At 37.8% G+C, this 24930-nt stretch overlaps 1 protein-coding gene across 2 annotated transcripts in view; it reads left to right on the top strand.

Annotated features, from left to right (window-relative positions):
• The window catches only part of tafa5b (TAFA chemokine like family member 5b), a 46777-nt gene that overhangs the window by 11489 nt on the left and 10358 nt on the right, over positions 1-24930 (top strand). The window contains exons 1-2 of one of the 2 annotated variants that reach the window (XM_079858552.1): positions 2523-2693; positions 20700-20849. In XM_079858552.1, the coding sequence (XP_079714678.1) occupies positions 2603-2693; positions 20700-20849 (241 nt within the window). In that variant the 5' untranslated portion in view covers positions 2523-2602. Of the gene's footprint in view, positions 1-2522; positions 2694-20699; positions 20850-24930 lie in introns of those variants that run through there. The other variant, XM_079858551.1, reaches the window with a different exon arrangement.

The following is a 24930-nucleotide window of genomic DNA, read 5'->3' as shown; positions in this document are numbered from 1 at the left end:
AATTTCATTCAGACTATTTTTATATTGGATCTCAAGTTCAACTGATTCACCGATCCGGTTAACAGCTCACTGCAGGGGAAGAATGTCATTGAATATGGACTTAAATTTCCGTCTCTTCACATAAATCTATCACTTTTATTATACTTTTATGGTGCTTTTTGTCATTATGGAGCTTGACAGAGTTTTCATATGCGGGGATGCTTCTAATGCTCTCATTAGCATGAGATAAATGTTTAGTATAGCCTAAGTAATCTTTATCATTTCAAATCTAAAGTTTGGTGCTGATGTTCTTATAGCTATCTGTTTAAGTTCTCTGAACAAATTGATTTCTGATTCCAAATCCAAGAAAAGGATTTAGATAAAAAAGGGCAAACAGTGGCTTGTCCCTGCATTGATCTGAGAGATTAAGTCCATGAATTGAAAATTGGAATTTCAACAATTCGCACACTGTTTATTTTCACCATAATAGCTGCTAAATACATGACGAAAACAGTTGAGAAATAAATATTCACACTTTCTATGGGTAGTCGTCATTCGCAGATTTTATAGCTGGAATTAGCTTGGTGTGATTTTTTTATCAGCATCTGGCTGATATTGTTTATATATCACACCAATATTGCTTTCCGGTGTCTCCTCTGAGACGTTGCAATTACTATGGAAAACAAATGTAAAGAGTAAATAAATGAAAGCCGGCTTAATAAATTGGAACCAGGTCTATTGTCCCAGCACATTTTTTCATACAGTACCGCTAACAAACACTGCAGCGTCAAATATAGATATTCCCCTTAGACGAGATGGAAATTGAGAGATAGAGCGGGAGAAAATGCTAGATCTGTAGGAGATATATTGGCAACACAGGAGGAACATGTTATTATAGGGCAGGATATTTCAGTAGCAGCTTGACTTTGCAGTGCTGCGGTATTCTGAACATATTTAATTGGGTCCCCGCTGATTGATTGCCATTCTTCCTCTGAAGCCGGAGTACGTGAAAACAATATGAGAATATGATGGGATGTCATGTGTGGACAGCTGTACTTGGGGGTAATATGAAAAGTGACATTAACAGCAGAGAAAATGGATTACTTTTAAATCTGAATATATGCATTAAAATAGATCATTATTAATTATATCATCAAGAGACAAAGAAAAGAGCTATTCATCACGGGATGAAGAAGCATTTTTAGGGAAGATTAAGGAAATAACTAAAACTAATAAACCATGAGAAAGCAAGTCTCCCTCCTGAAATGCATATGCATGCATTAAATTTGAATGTTAATTTAGATTGTGTGTGTACCGAACCTCATGTTGATCCAGGGGGATTACTGTCACTGTTATAAATATAGCCTGTACTGTAAATGGCTTCGGGTAAAAGCATCTCCTAAATGACAGCTTGATATTTACATATAAATCTGAACATCAACATGATATTTAACATATCATTTAGCAGATGGGAAATGAAAGAAACGAATTTTGACCTGTATATGTAAATTATGAAGTAGCCTACCATGCAAGTCATGTAAATTAAAACATTTTAATACAATTTTTTACTGTCAAAATCTATCTATCTATCTATCTATCTATCTATCTATCTATCTATCTATCTATCTATCTATCTATCTATCTATCTATATATGGTCCTGGTGTGTTAATGTTTGTGTGATTATCTTACAGAAACTGTGAAGTTAGAAAATAAAATATGCAGTCACCAAAATGCTTGTTATATCATCACTTTATACAGTAAAGTTATGGCAACCACAATAGAAAGTAATTAAAATAAACTATTTCATAATGTATTAATATTAATGGAAACTCTCCTTTTTAAACAGCATAATAAATGTGACTTTTTGATTGAAGATTGAAGACGCCTTAACTTATGTATTCCTGTCAGGTGAAAATAAAAAATGAGAAAGAATATAGCAAAAAGTAGGCTACAAACTGTACTTATGCAGTTTAGAGTATAACTGGGGGCCTACTGTAGCCAGGTATGTCTCTCTCGATCTCATAAGTGGAATCGCCCGGAGATTGACAGATTTAACAGTGATGACGTCGATTTTTTTCAACCAAGATGAAACTCGCGTGCAGACCCGCAGCCTCAGTTAAATAGGAGACGCTCAGACGGGCAGCACCGCGCGCTTTCTTGGGATGCACGCGCGTCCGCACAATTTCTGCTGGGAAGTCAACAGAACAATGCAGTAGTCTAGAGACCTCTCGCGTGATGCTGGACATATTGAGGTCTTTTCCTGGACTTTAACGGAATTCCGTGGGCGAAAGTTGTTTATGTTTAGTTCGAGGCTCGTGCGTGGATGTGTGAAGACATGCGACGAATTGCCTGTTAAATATTTCGGGACGAGAATTGAGAGAGAGACTATGCTGCGGTTAATGGGACACGAAGTGTCAGATGCCGCGTTGAAACTCGTATTGAACTTTAATCTCTCCGAATAGAAACCTGTCGCGCGAGCGGTTCCACACGTACCAACATAGGCTTTTCCGCATGGAAAGTGTCCTTACCGATCAGCCTGTTCTTCCTGAGAATAAGGGAATGTTTATTGCGTGTTGAGTCGGGATGGATGTGCTGTTGTGAACGCGTCAGATCTTCAGAAAGATGCAGCATCTTCGTGTGGCGTGGGCGCTCGCGGGAGCGGCGCTGGGCTTTTTTCTGCTCTTCTGGATTCAAGCGCATTTCTTCGGCGAAGGTAAGCAGTACTCTAACGGTCAACTTGGCAGAATTAACTGAATGCTGAAAAAAAGTGCTAATTTTACGATAAATTGTTAGGCTCATAAGAAAAACATGCAGTTGTGGTTGCCAGAACTTTACCGTAAATATAACCGCAGATAGTGATGATGTTACATCTTGATGACTTTTGGGTTGCCTATTACGCGTTATTTATTTATTTTTCATAACTGTAGCCCATATACGTCATTAAATCATATAATATTAATACCAACCTATTTGAGTATTAAAAAATGTTTGTTACTGTGAAATGTAGGCTACTACTGATCATTGTACAGGTGGAACAATGGAAGGCCACATGATGATACGTCAATGAAAATTGGCCTCTACAGCAACTATAGTAACATAAAGAAGACAGACCAACATACACAAACATCAAACACCATCAGACACTAAAATAATGCAGTAAACTTAACACAAATGCAACATAAAACTTAAATTTGTGTATAGGGAATTGTGGGATGGGAATAAGGTGGTTTCTAAGATTTACTAACAAAAATATAATTTCAGAAATATCTTACCGTAAAAGTATACATAGGCTACTGCCTTGTTAAATATACAATTAAGAATTTTTACTTTTCAAAAGCAGTTTTTAAAAAAAATTTTTAAATATTTTTCAGTTACACAAACTGAACCATCATACACTAAAATAATGCAGTAAACTTGAACTAAATAACATAAAATACAACATAAAAAAACATAAACGTATGGGATGGTAATGCCTCTTTCTCCACAGAGTTTCTAAGATTTACTTAAAAAAAATATAATTTAAGCAATATCTTACCATAAAAGTATACACACTGCCTTGTTGAATATGCAAAATGAGAAATTGTTAATATGTTTTAACAGGTGTTCTTTTTCTCTTAAATGTAATATTTTTAGAGTGCCATATAACATATCAGGGTTGCACTTGCACGGTATACCTGTACCACGGTAGTATCGCAATACCAAAGCTTAAAAATACTGGCGATGTCACTGATGCCACTACTTACGTTCATAAGTAATGTTGTATTTGCGGCAGTACAACTATTCGAAACGTTCATTTGAACACTGAATGGCTGCAAAAACATTACAAGTGAGTCTTTTTGAGTGCCACTGGCTTTTTGCTGTCCCCTGTGCAGTAAATGTTGCACCTTATTGAGTGTAATCCTTCAAAAGTGCATCTGATTCCAGCTCATTTTGCAATGAAACGTTGCACGTCATTGATTGCCCTGTGGTTTATCAGATGAAAGGGTATGAAAAGATTTTTTAAATTAGAAGCTCAAACATCTCTATTCAACATCATAAGATCTTTATATAAGAATTTATTCTCTCAATTCATGCTCATTTGACCACTTCTGTAACAGGTGGTTTGTTTCTAGAATCATGATGAATGGAATTCAATTCATCAACAGTGGCATTCGCACACATTTCTTAGCAATCATTTCAATCGTAATTAAAATGTGACTTGCTTTATAGCTCATTTAGGTTATAACATGATAGTCTAAACATAGTTTAGCAATATGACACGAGGAAAGGGCCGTACACACCGGGACGAATATCGGCGCGCGTTATTCGCCAGCGTTTTTCAACGCGTTTTTTGTGTTCACACCCAAGCGATTTTCGCTGACGATGAGCCGAGTGAACATGCAAATTCATTCCCTGACATTAGATGGCGCTTAATGTAAAACAGAAATACCCCGGTACACAAGGTGCAATACCACTCCATAACAGTTCTCTTTTATCAAGATTTTTGTAGTCGCTGTCGCGTTTGTCATATAGTTCTTTATGTTCCGACACCAACAGCTCTACATTCATATTGCCTTGCATCTTCCTCGTCTTATTTCTTCCCGGCAGTGTAGACGCTTGGCGTATATATTCTTCGCCGTATGTGTGCTCGGCAAGACTGTTTTGTGTTTGAGGGCCCCCAAGTTGTGTTTTACTGTAACTTTAGAAGCTCCAGACACGTGAGCAAAAGCGCCAATCTCATTGGTCGGATAGTTTTTGACGCAATAGTTCAAACCAAAAAAACGAACCCGAGGCGTTTTTAAAAAAATGACGCTTTTACGCGTGGCGTTTTTCGCGTCGGTGTGCACACTTACATTGGCGCCCTTTGTTTAGTCACGAGGCGTTAAACGTCGACGAATATCGCGCACGAAATTCGTCCCGGTGTGAACAGGCCTGAAGAGTGCTGTTTTTCCGAATATCACCACAATTGCAAATGTGACTGATTTTATACAACAGTTCAATAAACAAAAAGTTATTATTAAATGACAGTTTAGACAATATTTTTTTCCTATGAAAATAGTTATTCTAAACAAAGCAGAACGGTTGTACTTCTCTAAGAAACACACAGTGGGTGTTTAGTTTCTGAATGAATCCGTGTTTTTGAATGATTCAGGCATGTCACTGATTCAATGAGTTGTTCATAAAGACAGTCACTTGCTTCGTTCCTGAATGAATGTCAGCCGTTTTAAATGAATTGTTTGAATGAATGATTCAATGACTCAGTCATTAAGACTTGCCGCCACCTACTGGTGGTTTTAGTTTCCCACTTAAAAGAAGGCCCATTATTTGATGTTTTTCAACATTTCATATTTCTATATTCTATTTCAAAATATTAATCTCGTAAAAGTATTGTTAATTAATAATCTCAATTGTAATTGCAGTGTAAATGCCTTGATACCACCTCTGAGCAGCATTAAACTGTCAGTGTAAATACATCGAAATGTCACTCCAGATGCAGCATCTGTGCCACTTCTGCAGTGATAAGATAGATTTTGTTTACACTAATTTCATTTGATAAGTAACAAAGCCAGTTAATTCTCATTAATAAAGAATTCACATGAAAATCGAAGTTATTAGTTACAACTATGTATTTATGAGAATTTGGACCATTTTGTAGATTTGAATCATGAATTAACTACACAATACATGGTATTGTGATATTACTTGGTATTGGTTGAAATGTTTATGATATCGTGACAACCCTATAACACATATTGCTTATATCAATAAGTCAGTACAGTGCAAACACAATGAGATGGAAAAGAGACAAGAGTAATTTTGAAGAATATTACTTTTTAAAGAATATAATGTATTTCCTTATTGCACTTGTAATTATTACCATACACATAAATGTATTTCTTATGTGTTTGACACATAGTGCATGCGTGTGTTCTGCCATGTACGTGCATCAGTGATACTCTGTATTCATCTGGCATCAGCATTGATATGAAAAAAAAAATCCTTTCATGTACGTGTGCACTTAAATAGCTTAAGGCCAAACCAAGGACCATCTGTTTGAATTGCTACTCCATTTATTTACTTAAGGAAATGCCATATTAATATCAATGTCAATTACTGACTTTCTTTGCAACTGAATAACAATCATGTAACCTAGTTTGGAGACAAACGATGCATGCTGATATCAAAATTATTCGGTTTTACAATTTGATTTTCTATCAATTGTTATTATAAATGATCTTGTGGATAGCATATAGACTTGATTGTGGTAAAGAAACCTAAAAAAAGACACATCTGCCTATATTCCCAATCTGACAATCCTTGAGCAGACCAGCATTGTGGAACCACTGGTTTCATTAAGAGGATAGATAGATAGCTAGATAGAGGTGATGATGTGACACCCTAGATCTCAGTCTGACATCTTTTGTCTTCTATATGCTTTGGAAAGAAAAAGCGAGAAAATTCTGCCTCATAAAATTGATCCATGTTGCATAAGGGTCTCAGTATAAGGAACACTGTGAAATAGTTCAGACATGTTCATGACCAGTGTCTTTTAGCTCAGAGAACAGACAATTATTTTTCAATATTCAAGAACTTTCTAACTACAGATCTTTAAATACAGCTAAGGCAAGTTGGAATTTGAATCATTTTAATCGACAACCCTTACAGATGTCTTTAGTTTTAAGCAATCAATGGACTTCTAAATGAACCAATGCTATCATTAAGTTCAGAGTTCTTTCTGTGTGCGATATCAGTATAGGTGTCAGGTTCAACCCAAGAGCAGTCACCCATTATGTGTGAGCTAGCTTTGAACAGCTTAAAGGTTTGAGTTGGCCTGCCGCCATGGCAAACAAAACATGTTGGCCTGGTTGCCACAGTAACTGGGCTTTTAAGGAAATAATTGGAGAATGCATGGGTTTGCTTCTCACAAAGTGCCAAGGAATAGAGCAGTGACCTCCAGCATAGTGATAGAGAGAACCACAGGAGGCATCTGCCCAAACCCTTTTCATTTCCTACATACTGAGACTTAGTGCACTGTTGGGTGTTTGATATTATAATGCTCCATCCTCAGACCGTAGCTCACATTTTCCAACATTTCTCCATTTATTTTTTTCTGTAGGCTAGTTCTGTTTATGCTCAATTTAGAATTGATTATCCAATGGCTTTAAAAATATAATTTAATCAACTGACTGTTATAAAGTCAACACGAAATACAAACTGACCATATTTACTTTCCTAATACACATTTCTGGTGTTATTGTGAATGATTCAACAGTGCATGTTAAGATTTTTTTGTTTTGTCTTTCATAACAAATAACTTGCTTCACCACTGAAACAACTTTCCTTTTTAGCTGATGCCACTTTTTTTATTTTTTATGTTGCTAATAGTTTGCACAATTCAATGGCAGTTAAAATGAATGAAATAAACACTTTCCTTTTTAGCTGATGCCACTTTTTAAAAATCTTGCTAATAGCACAATTTCGGTTAACAGTAACGTAGTATAAACCCACTCTTCCTTTAGGATGATAAAAATTAATCCTTACATTTTTTTTCTTTTAAATATCCTGTTTAACTCAAATATGTCATATTATAGAAGTAAAACAGTCTACGAATGCAAGCTATTTGAAGCTATTAAAGCTCATATATATATATATATATATATATATATATATATATATGTTTTTTTTTTTTGTTTTGTTTTTTTATTGAGGCTCCATTTTGGTCTCATTTGGTGCTTTGGATGTAATGTTGTAGTACTACTGATACACTCTGCACCCTTTTTGCATACTTTTTGCAATCTCCTTACAATTCTTCAATGCCTTATGAGTTTGGAGAACAAGAGATCAGACACCATTCCTCCTTACAAAATCCCTCCAGATCCTTCAAATTCCCAGGTCCATGTTGATACGCTCTCCTCTTCAGTTTTCTATAGGATTCAGGTCAGGGGACTGGGACGGCAGAAGCTTCATTTTGTGCTCAGTGACCCATTTTTGTGTTGATCTTGATGTTTGTTTTGGATCATTGTCCTGATGGAAGATCCAACCATGGCCCATTATAAGATTTCTAGCAGAGGTCGTCAGGTTTTTATTTTTTATCTGTTGGTATTTGATAGAATCCATGATGCCATTTATCTGAACAAGAAGTCCAGGACCTTCAGAATAAAAATAGGCCCACAACATTAAATACCCAGCAGTAAATTTAATCGTATGCTTAATTTTTTGGGGTACCCCTGTGTGCACCAAACCTATCTAGTGTGTTTGCTGCCAAAAAGCTTTTTTTTAGTGTCACCTGACCATAGAACCTGGTTCCTTTTGAAGTTCTACCAGAAAGACTCGGGAGAGTTATTTCAACAAATCGTACATTTATTGACAGCTCAGCAAGCTGATAATATACAAAGTCATTTGGCGTAGGCCCCGTCCGTAGTGCATAATCCGAGGGTATCGGATCTCGTATATATATAAAAAAACAACAACATATATATATATATAAAAGAAGAAAAAGAAAAGATATTGCAAATGTTGAAAACAAGCTTAAAAAATGTCCTTTTATTTAATTTTATTTATAAAATAATTATAAAATAAAAGTACATGATTGGATTTTTTTTCTAAAATAAATGTTTTTATAAAATAGATGTATTTTTTAATAAAAAATAAATGTATTTATTTTTAAAGTTATTTAAAAAAAAAAAAAAAAAATTTCATTTTATTTTATTCAAACTTATTCCTAGCTCAAACAGTAGCCTACATGCCAAAGCAATAAGTAAGTCTTGGGTTTTTAGGGAAGAAATAAAAGTGACTGCCAAATGCATAAATGTAAACTTAAAATGTTGAATGCAAGTCAATGTTACCAAATTGGATTCCATCTCTTAGAGACTGTGGCATAAAAAAGACCACAGGAAGTCAAATTTAAGACAAAAAAAGAAAGGTCATCTATAAGACAACACATACCAGTCTGGAATGATTAGAGTAAAAAAAACATAAATGTATATAATATAATACAAATATAATACAATTCCATTATTTTAATAAATAATTGGCCAGAATTCAGGTTGTGAATTGAGAGAGATAAAAGACAAGCTTTAACAAATGTCCATTTAATTATTTTATTAAAAAAATAACTACAAAATTTAATTAAATGAATGTATTTTATTTAGTAAAATAACCATATTTTATAAAATCAAGATACATGTAATTATTGAAGAAAACAATTACATTTAGTTTTAATTTTATTCAAACTATTCCCATAGATGTATAAATTGTATAAAGTGACTGCCAAATGCATGAATGTACTGTAAAAATGTTGCATAAGTCTTCAAATCTGATTCCATCTTCTTAGAAACTGTGGCAAGCCCAAGACCATAAAAACATTGAGTACATCTTTTATATTGAGTTGACAGAATTATTGCAACCTGAAATTGAGGACTTTACATCCTATATCATATATTTTAGGTCAACATTTTTTATTAAAAACCCTACAGCCATCATAATTTCAACTGCCAATAACTTGCTTAAGAGCTAAGGATACTTTATCTAGGCAGTTTATATTCCTTCCTGTCATCCTATACACCTATTATCCTTGTCTAGATTGGAGCAGTAGTCAGAGGGAGGGCTGGCGGGGGACGAGGGTCTCCTTTAGAGTCGGTAATGACAGTCAGACTGAGATTGGACCTGATGCCAGGTCAGTCTGGCTGGCCTCTGGGCTCAGCAGGAAGCCAAAATCTTTGCTTCCACAGTCCAATCATTCCAAAAAGCCCCTGCAAAGTGTGACTGCAAGACGTCTGCTTGTACGGACTCCTGGGGAGTGTTTTAAACTAATTTATTTAGAATACTTAAAACGTACGCAGAACACTTTGTTAAGACACGCAAGCCTTCCACAGCCCTCAGTGTTCCACTTTGTTAATCACTCCATGGTTTTAGTCTGGCTTCCATCCTCTTTCAAGCTATTTCCATCAATTAGCAACTGCTGGGGGAGTTCAGGTGGCCACAGTAATGGTAATCTTTGTAGCCAACTGTTCATTTGAAATGCTCTCGCTGTGTATTGGTTTTTTGAGTAGTTCTTTCAGTTCGCAGTCATTGTCATCATGACCTGAACTCATTAGTCAGAGGAGATTTTGTCTGAACTGAAAAGCCAATGGCATCAAAACTGCCGTTTTCTTTTTTTCTTCTTCTTTTTTTTTGTGTGATATAAACACTCATATAAGAAAAGGTTCTATATAGAACCTAAAAAGGTTCTGTCAGGCTGTCGCAAAGGACTGCCTTTTTGACTGTCCAAAGCCAGGTGTTGTAGTCCGAGAGTTAGAGAGGAGTTAGAAAGGTATGGCATGACAAGATGGTTTTCGGTGGAAAATAGATCTTTTATTAATTATCCAAGGATAATCCGTGAAATACAAAAATACATGATGAATGCTAATGAAGCAGCACTATAACCTCTGCACATTAAAGACAAAGGAAAATTTGCTCTATCAACAATAGACCATAATGTTGTACTCTAGTAAAAGAGCAAACCACCAACCCCCCTTCAATAAAGGAACACTCTGGTTAAATACACAAACTTCCCGCCAAACGGAAATGGGAAGTACCATTTGCACAGGGTAACCTTTGTTTCAATAATGTCCATTACAACAATGACATTAAAACAACCTCATCTTACTCAATCAAATAAATACAATTAGTGCAGCTTAAGCAAAGTAACGTTACAAACATACATTAAACATTAAACAGAACAAACATCACAATCCCCACCTAGGTTGCCTCCCCCCAGTTGTGAAAAATGGTATGACCGCTGCTATTATAAGCGCGTTCCGGGTTACGCGCGCTACCGGAATGAGCAGAGCAGAAATCAACGGGTAAGCACAAACAATACCACAGAGCTTTATCGTTTAAATTAGCAATAAACAGTCTGTAAAAAATCATTAGACTCCTTGTGATTTATTACACTTCAGCAAGCGCTAACAGTAAACAAAGAAATTGAACTTGCATGATGTTACTGAATATATGAATTGTGGAGTTGCAAACGTCCATAGCTAATTATACGGGATGAAGAAATAAAATGTAAACAAAACGCTTAAACAATGTACTTGACAGACTAAATATAGCAACATTTAACACTCATAGAGACATACTGAAATGGTGATGACGTGAATCACATAGGTTCGTCATATATATATATATATATATATATATATATATATATAGTTAAAAAGTCATGGTTTCAAATCATTAAAGACTTTGTGTTGTCTCATATATGACCTTTCTGGTTTTTGTCTTGAATTTGACTTCATGTGATCCTGCTGGGCTAAACTCCTACTCAGAATATGACACTGGATGTCTCTATATCAAATATCCTAATTGTCTTATCAAAACTACCGTAGCAGAACATTACATTATTCATATGCTTTTGTTACTGGTGGTGTTTCTTAATGAAAACATCTTACAGTTAAATGAGGCCAATTGACTTGCATTGCATGGCAATAACTGCAGCATAAAGCTTTCGGTTATAGAATTGAACTGAGCGATCTTGGCATGAGAATGAAGGCTGATAGCATCGTGTGGTGCGCTGGTGGAGTCCAGCATCGGTCCCCTGATGATAGACTCCCTTTTCACTCCATCACTTTTCTGACAGCCTGTAAAGCATAGCTTTTGAATTTCAGATCAGCACAGCCAGCAAGTCTCCATCTCCGCGATGCATGGTTGGCAGCTCTTTCATCCCTAAAACGCATGCACTGGAGTATACAGGAGATCCTGGGGAGAGAGAGGAGAGGCTGAAGATGAATCAGACATTTCATTGTCAGCGGGGCTATTTAAACAGACAGGGAGGGCGTATCATCTATCACAAGTTGCGCCGCTTAACACGTCTAAGCTGCAGCACTTAGAGGCGTTTTAGAACAATGCGAGCAAATCTGAAGCTTATTCGAGCGGTGTGGCTCCGTGACCGTTAGCAAAATGTTGACTTGTATTCTTGCCGTGTTAATGATGTCATAATGGCTCGTCCTGGAGTGAACCCGTCTCATATTCGGTGTGTTTAATTGTGTTTTCCTCTGAATTATCTGAATGGTCGTACACTATAATGAGCACGTTAGCAAGCACACCAATTTACTGATAACTCACAAAAAACTCAGGTTACGACTGTAAAGGGAATGAGATTCTGCAATGGAGATTGCAACGCTATGGGAACGTTTCTGTTTGATTGGGTCTTGAAGCCATCACGACCAGGAAGCTCTATATAAATAGCGCCCTGATCAAACAATGCCAGCTTCAGTCGATCATAGGCACGCAGGAAATATGGCAGGGCAACGCAGCATCTCGTTCCATTTTCAGGGAACCATGGTTAACCAACTTTATTACTGTAACCTGAGACGATCCCTTTCAAGTGAACTTGTGCTGTCATAGACAGCAACGCTATGGGAATGATAATACCCACTCTGTTGTACTGACAAGTGCCTGTCTACTGTGAATCATGGCTAGCACAACTAAGACATTAGCACCTGGCATTACACACATATTGTAGGGATAGCCCTGACAATACGGTTTTTGAAGCCGCCATAATCCTATTCGAATGAGCTCTGACAGCTTGACTATCCACTTGCTCATTCTTTGCTTGGATGCTGGTGTCCCTTTTCTAGGCGACCCAAAGCAAACAAACAATTGATCAGTCTTATGCCACAGGGCAGCTCTGTGAACGTAAACATCCAATACCCAATAACTGGGTATAGCAAATTTTGCTTTTCCTGGTCCATCGTCCGAAAGGAGGGAGGACAAAAGGCCTGAAAAACTATAGATTGTGCCACATTAGTGGGGACATACCCTGGTCTAGGGTGTAGAAAGGCTTTCACCATACCAGGTGCAAAGCTTCTAAGCAATACGGCGGAAATGCGACACCAACGGATTTCTCCCTAATGATTCCCCACCCAAAGGTGCATGGTAAACAGCTATGGATGCCACGTATCCTTCATAGTGGAAGGCGATAACCCTGCGGAGAACTGATCCTGCAGGAGCTCCAGAACAGTACAAACCTGCTGTAAACTGGGTCCATCTGGCAATTTCCGCACCATAAAGTGGAAACTCTCCACTTCAAGGCATATAGTTTTGTTGTTGAGGGAGCTCTAGAGTGAAGTATGGTCTCAACAATCTCAGTTGAGAGACCAGACAGTTGGTTTCCACAACCCCAGGTGAGGGTGAAGGGTTGAGCCCTCTGCCTGAGGCCCCATCCACACTACTGCGTTTTAGTTTAGAAGCGGAGAATTAAAACGAATACGATCTCCGTCCACACCAGCGTTTTAGCTGCGTATTAGAATTGATCTCCATCCACATTAAAACGACTGAAAACGCGGATCACGTGACCATTTACCAACACTGGGCATGCGTTTTGACCCGTCTTCACTAAAGCGCCCTCCGGAGATTCAAAACTCAAAACGGGGTCGGCAGCGTTTCTAAACTTCTCCGTTTTAGGTCTTCGTTTTTGCCGTTTTAGTCTGGACGGGAGGTGCAAACGAAGCAAAAGGTCTCCATTTCTAAACGAAAAAGCAGTAGTGTGGATGGGGCCTGAGACAGAAGGTCCCTTCTGACCAGAATCTCCCATGGAGAGCTGCCGAGAAGGGACACCAGATCAGAGAACCATACTCGGGACGGCCAGAATGGGGCTACTAACAATAGACGGACCGCGTCCTGGCAGAATCTCCACAACTCCCAGAAGCAAAGCGATCGGGGAAAGGCTTACAGACGCACCCTCGGGCATGTCTGCACCATAGGATGCAGTCCCAGTGGAGCTGGAAACGTGAGGGAGAACCAAAGCGGACAGTGTGTCGTTTCTTGATGCGCAGATAGGTCCACTTCCGCCTGGCAGGACTCCCTCCAGATCGACTCAACAGGCTCAACTAAAAAAGGGGCATAGCAGTACACTTATAAAAAGACTGAACAAGTATGGCATGTTTAGAAGGGTTGTCAGAAGAAAACTTCTTCACAGCTTAAGTTAGCAAAGTTGCATCTGAACAAACCACAAGACTTCTGGAACAATGTTGTTTGGACAGATGAGACCAAAGTGGAGATGTTTGGCCATAATGCACAGTGCCACATTTAGCGAAAACCAAACATTCGCTTGCATAGGGATGCACTTAAATCTGCAGTAAAAGTGCAGTCACATTTACTGTTGCTCTGTGAAATTTCGCTGGTGAAATGCAGTATTTTCAGTAGGGAGCAGATTTGGAAGTTAAGCGTGAGGGCAAAAAAAGTTCTCCACGAAGATTTTGCTTATGTTAAAGTTGGTCATGCAAATTCACCGCTAGAAAGTGACTTCTGTGTGAGTTGTGCTTCATACATTGCTAAGCTACTGACAATGGACCTTTTTTTGACAACAAAATTTTGCTGAAGTATCGCTAATATGACACACCTTAAGGGGCAGATTTACTAAACAGGGCAAATTTGCATGAGAGCGCAATTCCAAAACAGTGCCGATGGGAGTGAAAAAGTTCTGCACGTCTATTGACGACGTGGAAATTAAAGAACACAGACGCAGTCAAATAGTTTCCACAATGACCAACGCAATCTTCCAGATGGCGTCTGGTTTAAGACGTGCTTTTTTTGAGCGGTAAATAATGGCGCAAACACCAGTACATTGACGAGCGAAAACATTAGTAAATCACCTTGTGTGATTCATTTAAATTCTCTCCTCCCATAAATTTTGCGCCTGAAAGCGAAATTCCTACAAATGCATATGCAATAAGGTCAGCCACAAAAATAACTTTTCAGCGCAAATTTTTCACTGCGTGTCTTTAGTAAATCCTTACAGTAGTTTTTTAACGCCTAAAAAGGTTTTGCGCTGACGCAAGCTGTTAGTAAATCTGGCCCTAAGGGCGCTTAACCACACAGCCAGATATACGCACTACAATAAGCCAACAAAACACAAGTTAAGGTGTACACATGCCAGGTGAGGTAAAAATCTAGCAGTGTCAACCAGTTTATGCTGAAGGCGTTATTGACTTTACTCTGATAAAGGAAAATAGATTAACATGTTTACACGACCACACACATTGTTGGCTTATGCATAATCAGGTTAAGAACATGCATGTAAACACACTGAATGATGGTTTACTCTGACTCACGGGACATAGAGGGGAAAAAGGGTGGCGGAGGAAAGGAGGCTACGGTAAGGTGGTGGAAAACAGTGGCCGTGTTGGGTATGGTCATAAAGGGTCATAAAGCCATGGCAGGGCCGAATTAATGAGTGAGAGATTAAAGGAGGGGCGCTCACAGTCTGCATTCAGTCACTGCAGAACCAGACTTTGCTCCTGGCATGCTGATTAGCCTCCATGAATGGCTCTATGGACTCCTCTCTCCGGGATCAATCAGAGCCCAGTCATTACGGCCTATTTGGGGCTGAAGTTGGAAATGAATGGTGAAGCTTTTTTCTTCCAGCTTTGGAGTAGGGCTCACCTCTAGGGCACCGTAGAGAAAGAGAGAGAGACTGGGTATTGTCAAACATGACAGGAAGAGAAGATAACATTTTTTTAGAAAGGGGAAAGGCAGTGCACTGATTCTGAGCCACATTTTTACCTGCTATTGGATTTAAGTATGATATTAGTTTGATATTAATCAGAGATGACCACTAGAAGGTTCTTAACACAAATGTAGCAAAATGTTGTCAAAATTACAACATTATCTATCTATCATTACATATATACATTTGCAAATATTTATTAGAAATATTTGACATGAGAGCACACATTAGTTTTTTTTTTTATCTGCAGATGGCCTGACACATTATTTTGACAGCAAAGAAAATGGAAGCAAGAAATCCCAAATGATTCCTCTGTACATAAGTGTCTGTTTTTTCAGTTCCGTAACCCGTTTTGTCCCACGTCTCGAGAATCAGAGAGTTTATTTTGAAGAATACATTATTTAATTCAGAGCAACTTTGATAACGAGGAGTTTCCACCCACATCACCGCTCTCATTTCCTGTGAGTTGCGCTCACATCTTATTCTGTGATGATGTAATCATGAAGTATCCGCCCTGTCATATCAACGATTCCACTTTATTCAGAGCTTCAGTTCAATTCAGTCTTTGAAGAGAGAAAAAGCAGACGTTCACCTATTAGAGCAGACACTATAGCAATGCCTTCTGATTATTGTATGCTGATATTTGATTTTGCAGAAAGAGAGAAGCAAGAGCAAGAGAGTGAAAAATGATGTATGGAGAAGAGAAAAACAGATAGAGAGGGGGGAAAAAAATCAAATCACTTCTTGAAAATGTTCCAATAATCACTAAAGCGCTCCAGCAACTGAGTTGGCCAAAAATAGATTGAATTGAAAGTTCTCTTGGTATTTTATGACGAGAGTAGCTTGCAACAAGGGTTGTCTGGAGAACTTTCCTTCACACTCTTTTGTTTATTTTGGCAGTTCTGACAAACCTGCAATAATTTCTTCTCAGTTTCAAATGTAGAGTGAAATATTGGGTGTAATAAAAGCTGATGGGCTTCGCATCCTGATGAATCGATGATGGGCTGAGAGAGGAGAGGAGAGCCTCTGAAAATTATGGCTTCTTTTCTCTAGCGCCCGGGGCAAGCAGATTTTCAGCTGTGCTCATAAATGTAAAAAAAAGAAACAGGCTGTATTTTTTTTATTTATGTCTATAAAACAGATATACAAACCAAACCAATCCAGCCTGGATGTGGTTTTACATTCAGTACCTCTGCACTGACGCTGTGTCTGTGGCGGTGGAAGCACCATCCATCATTGTTTGTGTTGGAGCTCATGCATGTTTGGTCAGATGAACCATTTCACACACTGTAGATCAAACTTCAGCTGCATACATATACAGACACACAGGTAATTTTACATGCCAATAATTCCACCGGCCACCATATCTAGGCAAGTAGATGCTATAATCCATCATGTGCTATAGACATACACCTTCATTATGTCACTCACAGCTACACTAGATCACAGTTGCTCTAAGACTGCATACTATGACTGCATTCAGAGCCGACCCTGACCTCCCTGGGGCCCTAAGCAAAATTCTGTTAAGGGGCCCTCCTACCTGACCCATGTAAACCATTTGCCATTGCCACACAGTCACACCTGACACCCCAGTGCTCCCACTACAATCCTCCCTCCTTAAACTAGTACTAATGAAAATGTAATTCCCGATATCAGAAATAGACATCGTTACTAGAATAAAAAGTACCTTCTTAATATCAAGAATTCACATTTTAAATAATACAAATTTAATTATTGATATCAAAAATGCATCCTGTAAATGAATAAAAGCTAAAATGGCTTGCCATAGCATGTCACTGTGTTTTAAATGATAAAAGCAATAAAGGTTATTATTTACTGAGGGATGTGCATCCATACTGATCAGTATGTCCAGCCAATCAACATTTTAAATATAGCCTATATATCAATAGGCAATACATTGCTTTCTTGCCGAGTTGTAACTAAACTGACTTGGAGACTAGATAATCATTGTCTTGTTTTAAAAGTATGTGCGCCTATAATGAGGAGTGTCATCACGCCCATATATTGTACTGGTCCCCACAGATGTTTTGCTGGAAAGTGCACGTTTCATTTCGTGCACAAGTATATGAACGCATGTTAACGCGCGACACGGCCGGTTATCTTTTCCGAGCTGCAGTTTATAAACAAACACCGTTGCCCTTTGTCGTTTATCAAAAGTAATAAATAGTTGTATTTCACTCTCACTTTTTTTGTCAGGCACAGAACACAGAACACAGCCCTGGAAGTGGCCGATATTAGCAAACAAGACACAGACAGACCAAAAGATGCTCTGCCCAGTTGGGTTAGACAGACAGACTAGAGAGAGATGCACATCAACTTAACTTTACTGTTCTTTGCTGACATCAAACCTGGAGAGGAGAGAACACAAGTTTGTTTCTGTCTGGTTAGAAGGATATTCGCTTAATTTTCTCATCGATGTTGTAAACTTTGATTGACGCGCTTTGACACGAGGGGGAGGCAGGGTCTTGAGTAATTTGCGGGGCCCTACGCAACTTGCGTAGTGTGCGTATAGGGCCGATCGGCTCTGACTGCAATACTCAGACACACTTCTGTGATTGAACACTTCTTTCTGTAGTGAGCGTAATTGTCTCTATATCTGCAGCCATATCACAAGGAATCACATTTTCTTGGATCTTTTGAGATAAAATTGCTTGAAGTGCTATGAAACATACTGTGACTTGCTCAAACCTTCCCAGTCAAGAAAGAGAAATTACTTTTTTGTTTTTTATTTTATTAAAGGAACAATACCTTTAACAATATTTCAGTGTAATCTTAACATTTATGTGGCTTATTTTAATATGAACTGCAACTTGCAGAACTCAACCCCAGTCAAGAAACAATCTTATTTTGTTATTTTATTTATTACTTTATTTTATTTCATTACTGGCTGTGGATTATGAACATTAGTGTACATTTAACAACATCCCTGATTATTTCTTTTTAATCTTAACTGTTTATGTGGCATATTTTAGTGCAAATTATTTTGTGCATCTTTCACATTATGATGCAGTCAATGAAGCAGTGTTTTTTTTTTTTTTTTTTATTAATACGTTTTTTGGGCATCAAACCCATGTTCTACCAGTCAGCTACAGTAACATTAAGAGAGAGCAGTAGAAACTAGAAATGGTAGTGTAAAGCTAAAATCTAACTGTTTCTGGTGGAAAAAAATGTACTTACATTATGAGAGAACCTCAAGGCAAATAAATATTATTATTTTATATATATATATATATATATATATATATATACATATATATATACATTTTTGCCCTGAATTCCTGTCATGTTAGTAAAGCATTATTTATTTATTATTATTAATTATACATTTAATATTAATGATTATTATTATTAATAGAAAGAAATGATGTGGAATTGCTTGCTGGATGTGTGGTAATATAATATAATAGTAAAAACATAATAATCAGATTCCTCAAAGAGATACCTTGCCCATGGCACGCATACTCTTTACTATCAGCGGTAGTGTTTAAATGTAGATGTTTTTTGTCTTGCAGGTAATGCGTAGGCCATTATGGCAATTGTGACAGACTGCCTGTTAAAAGCTTGGCAAAGGATAACCTAACTGTGTACATAACCATTGCTTTGTATGAGGGTTGGGGTGTTGATGCATCCCGTCGCTGAATTAATCATCATCTAACATAAGTGATCTCTCAAGAGGTTGTACGCTGCTTTCTTAGCCATCTGTCTGGACTTACAGTGGGCTTTGTGGAAGATCTGCAGCCCACCCTGATGCATCAAGCTTTTTTCCGCTGACATGTCACTGCTAGGACATGATTCACTGTCGCAGGTCCATATCCAACATATTGCACTGGCTTGATGAAGCCGTGTATATAGATTCCTGTTTATGCAGGTGCAGGATAATAGAGGAACATTGAACAATGGCCGCAGTGTGCAGCTTCAGCAGAACTTGGTCCCCATCAGTCTGCTAACAAGGGTGATGCCTCAGTCTACAATATTAGTAGGGAAACTAACAGCTCAGCACCGTAAAAATCCATTTATTCTGTCAAAGCTGTGGGCTACTTCCAAACACAGAGCGGTGCGGTGTGGTGTTATATGGGAGACGCTGGTTTGAATCTGGCCTGCGTTGCGTCATGATTCTGTTTCTCTCGCTTTTGTGCTTATTTTTTGTCCTGTTAAAATGGCTATATACATTTTTTTTATGGCTAAAACAGTTTTAATGATGGAAAAATGACTGCAATTTTTTAACATCACTACTTCAGTCGTTCCTCACCGTTTGCGCTATAATTATGAGATTAATTAATGCGGCATGCTGAGGAGAGCTGTACTATTACTTTTCTTAGTGATCAGGCTTGCAATTTTCACCCGGTAGATGATAAACCGAGCAAAAAAAACAAAAAAGCATGAACTTGCATTGATAGGGCTGCACAAACTGGGGGGGGGGGGGGGGGGGGGACCTGTGATGATTGTGGGATTTTAAATGTGATTTACAAGAAAAAGAGCTCCAGGTTTGGTGTGCTTATTTGTAGGGTTGCACAATTTGGCCAAAAAGGATGAGATAGGCTATATATTAATGTGACTATTAATAAATCAAATAAATATTACAATTAATATTGTAATAATTACTCATAATTATTATTGCTAAAATTAAAAATAAGAAATATTACTAATTGCAATATTTGTAATCAGTATTTGTAATCTGAAATATTTAAGAAAAAAAAAAATAATTTAATTTTACAATACAACTTTGGAAGATGGTTGGTGCATGTCGTGTTCCCAAATGCACATTATAAGCGACCCGAACTGAGTTCATGTGGAGCAGCATTAACTGTGAACTGAGCCGCTCTGAGACACTGAAAAAACAGATCATGAGCTGCTTGCTTGAAAACACTGAAACATGCATCGCATATATTTAATTCATTAAATCGCAGCCTATGTTGCAGTCATATCAAGATTTCAGTTTTGTTTTGATTAATCATGCAGCCCTAGACCTGAGCCATAGTTAGGGACTGGAATTACAGACATGGGTTAGTAACCACCTAGCAACCACCTTGAACACCCTAGCAACCACATATAAATGTGCTAAAAACCACTCAGAACATATTAGCAACACCCTGGCAACCAGCCACAGCATTCAAGCATTGTGGCGGAGAGTTTGGCACCACTGACGTTTTCTTTAAAAGATGTGATTGTCATCCCGGTGTTATTGAAAGCTCAGCTGACATTTATCTAAACTCTTTGTCCTTCATTCAGGTCAGCTGGTGGCAGGTACATGTGAAATCGTGACTCTGGACAGGGACAGCAGTCAGCCAAGAAGGACCATCGCCCGGCAGACGGCCAGGTGTGCCTGCAGGAAGGGCCAGATTGCCGGCACTACCAGAGCCAGTCCAGCATGTGTGGAAGGTAAGAATGAGGAGGGGCTGAGGTGGGACTCATCCAGGCTTTTGGAGCCACTGCCTCTAAGCCCACCAGAGCAGCCATAGCTGGGGCTTTCAGATTCCAGAGTGATCCATGAGATTACACTGCTCAGTGAGTGTGGCTGAAGTGTCAGTCACAGGATTTGGAATGTTGCCGCAGGTTTCATCAGTGCCTGAGGTCACGTGTGCCGAATGTGTTACGAGGTGGCGGACGCTGGGGAAATTTAGATTTGTGAGATTAGCTCCGAGCTGCCGCGTGTTATTTAATAGCAAACTTTTCCAAACACAAATGACAAGTGAATCTTGACTACATGTTGTCATATTATGAACAAACTTGAGTTTCCAAAAATCTTTAAATAAACAAAGTTGCATTAGGATTCAGACATAACTGAAAGACATGCAGTTCAGTAAATGAGTCAAATGTTAAAGCAATCAATGGATTCAGTGAATACAAACCAGTAAGTCTATTTGAGTAAGTCTATTCATTAAATGAACTGGCTCATTTGAGTCAATTGTTCATGAACCAGAATTTGAAGCCTCGTTCAGACTGTCAGTCCAAATCGTATTTTTGTGCAAATCTGATTGAAATCCGATCAGATTTAGCATGCGTGAATGGCAAAAAAGTCACATGAAATTTCCGTTTCGAGCTACATTCATAATGTGGTTTGAAATGAAAATTTCTTGAAATCCGCTGTCTGACCGCTCTGATCGGATTTCGCATGGTTTATGTGACTTTCTCACGCCACGTAAAATGTAAACGTCCGACATTGTTATAGGAAACATGCTGAAAGTCGCGGCAGAAACAAGGTTGTGTTGTTGTAAAGTGCCATGATTGAATGATTTATTAAATGTACTGGCTCATTACAAATCATTCATTCACAAATTAAGACTATGTTAGTTGCACTGTACGTTATTTTTTATAGTACCAAACTTTTGCAAACACAAATGACAAGTGAATGCAAATTGTATGTTTAACTACCGTTTGCCATATGAACAAACGTAACTTTCTCAAATCTTTAATTTAAAAGAACCAGCTTGTGGATCTGTAAAGTGAACACAATGGAAAGACGTAATACTGGCTCTTTTATTTCACCACATTTATTTCAGCTTGAAGCTTTTTTAATGTGATTCGACTGAATTTGTCCACTTGAAGCAAATGGCAGCACTTAATCGAGAGCTTTTTAAATGATATTTTGCACTTGTACTGTACATTTGTCGCATTCCCTTTTTCCTCAATTTAGTTTTAGTCTTGCATGGACTGGTTTTCAGCGTGACCTGCACTTATCTTCATGTGGTCGTATGTCTTCTTGCCTTCAGTTGTTGCTATGACACCCGAGTAATTTCAAGACATATTTCGTAAGGTAGGAGTTTCTTCGTGGCCAGATGAAAGTAGGTGTTCTTGAGTAATTGCTTTTGAAAGACACAGTCCTCCGTGTTTCTTCGACCTTACATCACCTGTAGTGGGCTACACCACATGCCAATCAGTAACCATGGCTGGAAAAATGTGGTAAAAATGCAAAAGCATGATAAAATAGCACAGAATCCAGGAAACGATAAAGATGAAAAAATAAAATTAGTGTAAACGGAACAATGCACGTAGAAAAAAAATGCTGTGGATGTCGTGTTTCAGTAATTCCTCATTGCCGTTATTGGAAAATTGTCTTATGGCTTACAAATTGACAATAAAAATCAGTCACTCTACGTTGGCATTTTCTAACAAGGTAGCCGGATGCAATTTCTCCATCGGTGCGAGCAGAGGTCTTGAGGCTTTGGCCTTTCAAAAATGCAGTTATATCCTAACAACCGATGGATTCTGCTCTTCAGAAATAAATTTAAGCCTTAAAATGAAAATCTCAGTGTATCCAATTGACAATTTACCCCCTGCATGTGAAGACAATCATTTCTTGAACAACACAGCTCCCTCAATATTTCCTCAGTTTGTTTGCTGTTTAACTATTTACTCCACTCGCTTTTAATTTAGTGTAATTTGGCTCTCTGAATGTCTGCAGCTATTAAAGAATTATTGATTTCTTCAATCGTTTTGTTTCTTTAGTAAAAAAGCTTCTGCTAAATATAGCCCGATCTCTTCAAATGAGGCAAAGAGGCTGTTTTATCTTGTTCTGTGCCCCATGGCTTTATCTGATAAAAGGCAGGCAATCAGACAGGTTTTGATACTGAGAAAGAATAGCCGTCACGTCTGCCATTATGTATTAGAACTAAGACCGCCAGCTTTAGCTGCATGACAGCAGGTGCTGAGTAAACAAGCCCTGCTGATGGAAGGTGAGCAGACTTTTGTATTTAGCACATTTGAAGACCAGTAAAACAAGATGACACTAGATGACATCTGACTCAGTGGTTGTGCATGGCAAAGAAGGAAAAATGCCGAGTTCTTGTTCCAGTTTTTCCTACTCTCAATTGAATGACTCTGGTAGCCCTTCATTTTTTTTCAGTGTCATTGTTACGTGTTACATGTACTTACTGTAGTAATAACAGTAAATTATGCATAATTACTAACCTAAACCAAACCCTTTTCCTAACCCTACAACTTACACAAGTAAGTACATGGTGTTAATTAATATTACTTAGTATTTAAAAATGTAATTACACTGTAACAATGACACCTTAAAATAACCTTATTTTTTTGGGAGTTTCACCATATAACATTTTACAACCTGAAGTATTCTTTATATATAATATATGACACTCTCCACATTCTCATGTAACATCTTTCCGCCAAAGCGCACATTTTCGTTTACTCACCAACCGCCTGCCGGTGTGTAACGTTAATCTCCTCATCTGAAAAAGACGCCTGACAAGTCTGACTAAACCCTAAACAAGTTTTTTTCACAAAAGTCGGTATTGTCCGCTGTCAAGGCATCGCGAGTTCATGTTTTACAGCAGAAACAGACAAGCACTCGCACCCTTGTTGGTGAACACAACACGATAAATCCGTTTTAGCGACTCAGTATTCAGGTCAGAAGTCACTTTGAAAAGACGCGCTGGCTAAGAGGAGTTTCGTCAAAGCTGACTAAAAGTGATCGAGGATGGATAATTTCAATGAACTCGTGATATCTTCTTCAGGGCGTAAAAGGAAAATAAAACCTGAAACATTTTCACGGAACCTTACTAAAGCAGCTCGTTTAGTGGTGAGGGAAAAGCTCTCTGTACTGCGTGTACGTTATCACAACAACAAAGTTTGTTAGGCGTCTATGTCAGCTGAGGAGATTAACGTTATGAAGATTAACCGAGTGTTGTATTATTTATCATAGCAATTACTTGGTTTTGTTTGACTCAGAAAGATGAAATGTGAATGTATCTGCTCTGCTAAAAAAAAAAAAACTTTTAACATATTAAAGCATACTTTCAATTAACTTTAATTTTGTAATTTACCTGTATTTTTTAAGTTATTATTATTATTAATCAAAACAACCCAGCTGCAGTTTGATTGATATTACTTGGATGCCCAATAATAATAAAAAACATGATTTATGAAAATGAACAAGAACGGAGTACTTGCAAATGACCACTTCTGTTATAAATGTACCAATTGGGAGAGGGTGTGCAATTTTCAAAGAGTTTAATTAAACGTTCATGTTATATATTTTGATTGCATTTGTGAGTTAATAAAAACTTAACTGGTTGCGTGAACATAATCTAAATATCGATTAATCGATCGATATAGCCCTGAATCGAATCGAATCGAATTGTATCGTGGAATTTTTTGAAGTATCGGAAAATATCGTATCGCTGGCTGAGAGAATCGATATCGTATCGTATCGTGACGAACTGTCCGATTTACACCCCTAATATATTATATATAAAATTTGGAATCAGAAAAATAGTTTAAAACATCTATACTTTTACTCATTAAGGCTGCTTTAAATTGATCAAAATATTCTATAAATCTTTGTACAAAAGATGTCATATAAATGTTGTTATTTTGAAATTAAAAATCAGTTTCCACAAAAATATTAACAATCAGAAATGTTTTTTGAGCAGCAAATCAGCATATTAGAATGATTTCTGAAGGATCACGTGACACTGAAGACTGGAGTAATGTTGCTGAA

Source organism: Squalius cephalus, assembly GCF_949319135.1.
Source record: "Squalius cephalus genome assembly, chromosome: 23".
Lineage (NCBI taxonomy): Eukaryota > Metazoa > Chordata > Actinopteri > Cypriniformes > Leuciscidae > Squalius > Squalius cephalus.
The sequence above is the reverse complement of the archived record's forward strand: the minus strand, read 5'-3'. Positions and strand labels throughout refer to the sequence as shown.